The sequence below is a fragment of the Homalodisca vitripennis genome, unplaced genomic scaffold (genome assembly GCF_021130785.1).
Source record: "Homalodisca vitripennis isolate AUS2020 unplaced genomic scaffold, UT_GWSS_2.1 ScUCBcl_9655;HRSCAF=18217, whole genome shotgun sequence".
Lineage (NCBI taxonomy): Eukaryota > Metazoa > Arthropoda > Insecta > Hemiptera > Cicadellidae > Homalodisca > Homalodisca vitripennis.
In genome coordinates, this window is record NW_025785765.1 from 16735 (window position 1) to 21337 (window position 4603).

At 41.5% G+C, this 4603-nt stretch overlaps 1 protein-coding gene across 1 annotated transcript; it reads right to left on the minus strand.

Moving 5' to 3' along the window:
- Positions 1 to 588: 588 nt before the first annotated feature.
- LOC124374696 (vegetative cell wall protein gp1-like) lies at positions 589 to 1266 on the minus strand. Its single transcript, XM_046832866.1, has one exon. The coding sequence runs from the start codon at positions 1264 to 1266 to the stop codon at positions 589 to 591; it is 678 nt and encodes a 225-aa protein (XP_046688822.1).
- Between the last annotated feature and the right edge of the window lie 3337 nt (positions 1267 to 4603).

Below are 4603 nucleotides of genomic sequence, written 5' to 3' on the forward strand. Positions count from 1 at the left end.
AAATGACGAATCTAAGCACCTCCACAATTTTTCAACGAATAAACATACGTTTATCTGCTTTATCCCGTGCGGCGGAGTGGAGAAGTGAGGGGGGGCGGAGGGTGAGTAATGGGCGGCGGGAGGAGGGGGTGCGGAGGGGAGGGAGGGGGGAGACGGAGGAGAAGAGAAGGAGGACGGGGGAGAGGGAAGGGGGGGAAGGACGATAGCGGGGGTGGAGGACGGCGGGGGGGGATGGAGGGATGGGGGGGATGGAGGAGGAGGTGGCGGGCGAATGAAGGGGGGGGAGAGAACGGGGGGGGAGTTGGGTGAGACACGGCGGGAGCGGGTGAGGAGAGAGGGGGGGGGGGGGGAGGGGGGGGGAGGGAGGGGGGGGTGAATAGTGGGGGGGGGGGGGGGGGACGGACGTGGAGGGGGGGGTGAGGACGGGCGGGCCGGGGGGACGAGGCAAAGGAGAGACGGAAGGGGGGGGGAGGGGTGGGGGCGGACGAGGGAGGGGGGGGGAGGGAGGCGGTCAGGAGAGGAACCGAAGGAGGGGGGGGGGGGGTGGGGGCGAATGAGAAACGAAAAGAGTAAGAGAGAGGGAACCAACTAGGAAGAAACGGGGCGGGGGGAGGGGTTGCGGCCGGGCGGCGGGGGGGGACCGAGGGGGGGGAATCCCGTGCGGCGGAGCAGATAGGGGGAGAAAGTCTGGAGCTGGTAAACGGAGACGATGGACGCGGACATTGAGAGAGGAGGAGAGGAGGAATGACGAGAGGGGTGAGGGGGAGGGGGGGCGGAGAGGTGCGGCGGGAGGGGAGGGCCGGGAGAGTACAGGGTCGGGCCCGGACCCCGTTTGGGCGAGGGGGGACGGGGAATGGGGGGTGGTGGGCGTGCACGTGAGTGTCGCGGGAGTGGTGAGGGGGGCAAGGGGGGGGGGGGAGCTGGGTGGGGTGTGTGTGGGGGGGGGTTCGGGGCGGACGGGGGCCCGTGCGGCGGTGCGCGGGGGGGGAGGAAGAACAGGGCGGGGCGAGGGGGAGGCGGCGAGCGGGGGGGGAGCACGGGCGGTCGGGGTGCGGGGGGGGTGGACGAAGGGGAGGGCGGGGGGGGGGGAGTGGGGAGGGAGTGGGAGGGGGGCAGGAGGGTATCGATTAGGTGGGCAGGATAGAACGCGAAGAGGCTGGGAGGGAAAGGACATAACGGAGAAGAGGAGATGGGGGGAGGAGGGGGGTGGGGGGAGGGGGGGAGAGGATGATGACGAAACATTAGATAACCCACTAGGACGGGCATCGTAACGTTACCGGACGTTAACACTTTTCCCCATGAGTGACCTCCGAGCCGCAACCTAATTTAAAAATACGTTGTCACGTCAAAATAAAATATATGGACGTTTATTAAGAAATATTTATTCCTCAAGCCGTATCGCTTATAATTATTTTCGTTCTGTTAAAGATTTACACTTTTACTATAAAAAATTTTTAACTTTGAACCACAAGAGACACTTTGAAGATAAAAAGGGCTTTTTGTGATAAAAATAAATAATAATAGAGACTAATCGCCGTGGTCAACAACTAGATTAAGAGGCATTTGATAATTTTAAGGTGTTTTTTTATTGTTATCTGACGCTAAATTAACGTTAATTTTTGGCGGTTTAGGTAGTTTAAAGTAAGGAAAATATAATTTTATATTTTTAATTCAATTGTTACGCTTCCTATTGTTCGGCGGCCTTTTCCGAAACCTGGGCGTGCTTAAGCGATACATTGGTTCCCTTAGAAGGAAATGTCTCTTATACCGATGTGAAGAAAACCAATATTGAAGAGCTTATTTAAAATGTAATTGGCTTTGTATCGTTACACTATAATCGTTCTCATAATATACCGTTTTCAATGTTCGTGTTAAGAACAAGACTACACTACTAACGAACAACCACCTTATACCCGCAAATACATGTTGTTATCCTACAGCCTCTATTTTGAGTCTTAATTTAGTATTCTCCAATAACTTTTCCTTGCGACTACACCTGCACATTCGTAACAAAGGGTTTAAATTCCCCAAGAATTGTGTAATCACCTAACTAATAAGCAACTTTGCCCTTGGCCGTTTAAGGAACTTAATTGAAATCCTAATCGAGTAAACCTAGGAACTTGATTGATATTAATTATAAACTTTATGTAGAAGAATTCGTCGGATGTCCACTGAGGTTTTTTATATCTAGCAAAACCCTCTTAACCGAATCAGAATTACATTTGCAATAGGTATTGTACATTTTGATATTATATATATATATACTATATATATATATATATATATAATATATATAATTATATATATTGAAATTGTGTGTTCCCTTGTTCTATGTTTGAATCTTTTGAAGAAGGAAGGTTTGAAGTGCTTGAACAAAAATGTTAGACATTTCCAATGCCAAAATCAGAAATCCCCGTTATTTTTCCAGCAAATTTAATAAATAAACCTAAAATAAATATCAAATTTATAGTAAATATGAACAAATATCTTCTTAAAACATATTATATTTTTCAAGGCTAAGACAGAATATTTGAATTTTAAATTAAATTGTTATTTATAGCGATAGCCGACATATCCCAAAGATTTCTTAATCTTTAAAGAAAATAATAAAATTACAACATTGAATTTTATTTATATAAACAGGGGGTTGGATTGTTTCTCGTTTAGACAACAGCAAACCAAAATCCAAAAATATGTAAACTATAATAATTTGAAACCGAAATATATGTTGAAAGTTTTACTGTCTCCTTTATAAATATTGAGGTAATTCCAATAGGGGTTTTTGTATGATGATTTTATTTAGTTTTATTTTTATCAATCGGTATCAACCATTTCTACAATAATTATAAACAATTATGTTTTATAACTAATACAATAAACTAATGTAGTGTTCTACTAATACTATAAAAAATATTCAATAATACAAATGCATTAAATATGTGGACAGCAAATAAGGCAAAAAAAAAAAGAATTCAGTAGCTTGTGGAGCAAAAACATTAAACAAGGGTAACGAAGTCCTAGTAGTTCCTAGACCAAGAAAACAGAGGGTGGCATAAATTTAAAAAAAAATTGAAGAAGTATAAACAACAGTAAACAACTTGTAAAAAGCAATAACAAGAGATACATCTTGAAAGAACGGAAATGCATAGTGAACGAGAATAGTTGAATAGAGAGAAATTTGAAAAATAACAAAAATTAATTTCCAAAAGAAGATAACAGTCAGATAAATCGTAGAAACACAACTTCAACAATCCACAGGACAATAACTAACAAGGGATACTAAAACAGAGTGTAACAATAAGAGTGGTTAGAAAATTTTCCTAACATCAGAAATTGCAATTTTTGTTATTGATTGCTGCCACACAAAACAAAAACCTAATTCATAGGGTTTTCTTATAGACAATTTTAAAACAGTGCATTTCAGAAAAAAAAATCATGGTGTTAGTAGATCATAGAAAAGTTGCAGTATATGAATTTTCTTATGAAGTATGGGAGAAAATATTTCTTTAATTAGTTTGAAATAGTGAGTTTAAAAGAAGTATCCATAACTTTAGATTTTGCCTTCCTATTTTTATAGCTATTGTTATAGAAATAATTAATGTGGTTGAGTTTGTCTCATCAAAACCCGTACTACTCCTTAGCTACTCCTTAATCACATATATAGTTTTTAGCTAATGACTCGTGTCATTATAACATACAACTAATGGACCCTGCAATTCTTGATTATGTCTTCTTTCCATTTTCTTAGGCAATGTTAGAGTAAAACAACTGTCTGTTTAGAATTCACAATTAGACTATGACCAACCAAGCCCTTATATCCGCAGGGTCGAAAGACACGAGAAGACATAACGAAAAGTTATCGCACTTGCTGACTGACAAGGAGACGAGATCAAGAAGGCCCTGTCGATAAATACGAGGTAACAGACACGCGTGACGTAAACCATGATAACCTTTCCCTCATTTCCACTGGAGGAAAATATTTTCTGATTCGCTCTCCCTACTGTCCTTACTTATGATCGGGCTTGATGAAAAGTTTTATTTTTCCGTATTTAATGATCCCAAAGAATTTTACAGAATCAGTCAACCACCAAACACTGTTTCCGAAAGTCTAGATGTAACCTGCGGTTATTCCGGTGTGCTTATCCCTTCGTTATATCAAGACATTAAAGTTGAAATCAGTATATTTAAAATTGTGTGAAAAACTAAGAACACGTTTAAATTACGTTTAGAGCGGAACGTCAATACACCAGGTTAATTGTCATTAACGTAATTTAATTTTTCAAATTATAATTTTTTAAATAAATAAATTGTTATAACGAAAGAAAATGAATGTGTGGGATATGGTTTCAAATGATGTGGAGTGTATGATTTGTGGAAATCTTTAGCGTCCTGAGTGGAAAACTTTCTGAATCATCGTTCTTCGATAATGATATATTTTTTTAACTAAAAAAAAAAAGCTTCTTGGTTCAGGATGGAGATAGCAGCCATTAAAGCAGTTTTTTAAATTTATTAGATATCAGCATTCTTGAAATTGATCTCTTTGCAGTTCATGGATGCAATTTTACCATACCCTTTATAAAGCTTCCACAGAGCAAAACCCCTC

Bases quoted from the DNA above. Each gene is read 5' to 3' on its own strand.
- LOC124374696 (XM_046832866.1), bottom strand. From the start codon at position 1,266: ATGCCCGTCCTAGTGGGTTATCTAATGTTTCGTCATCATCCTCTCCCC.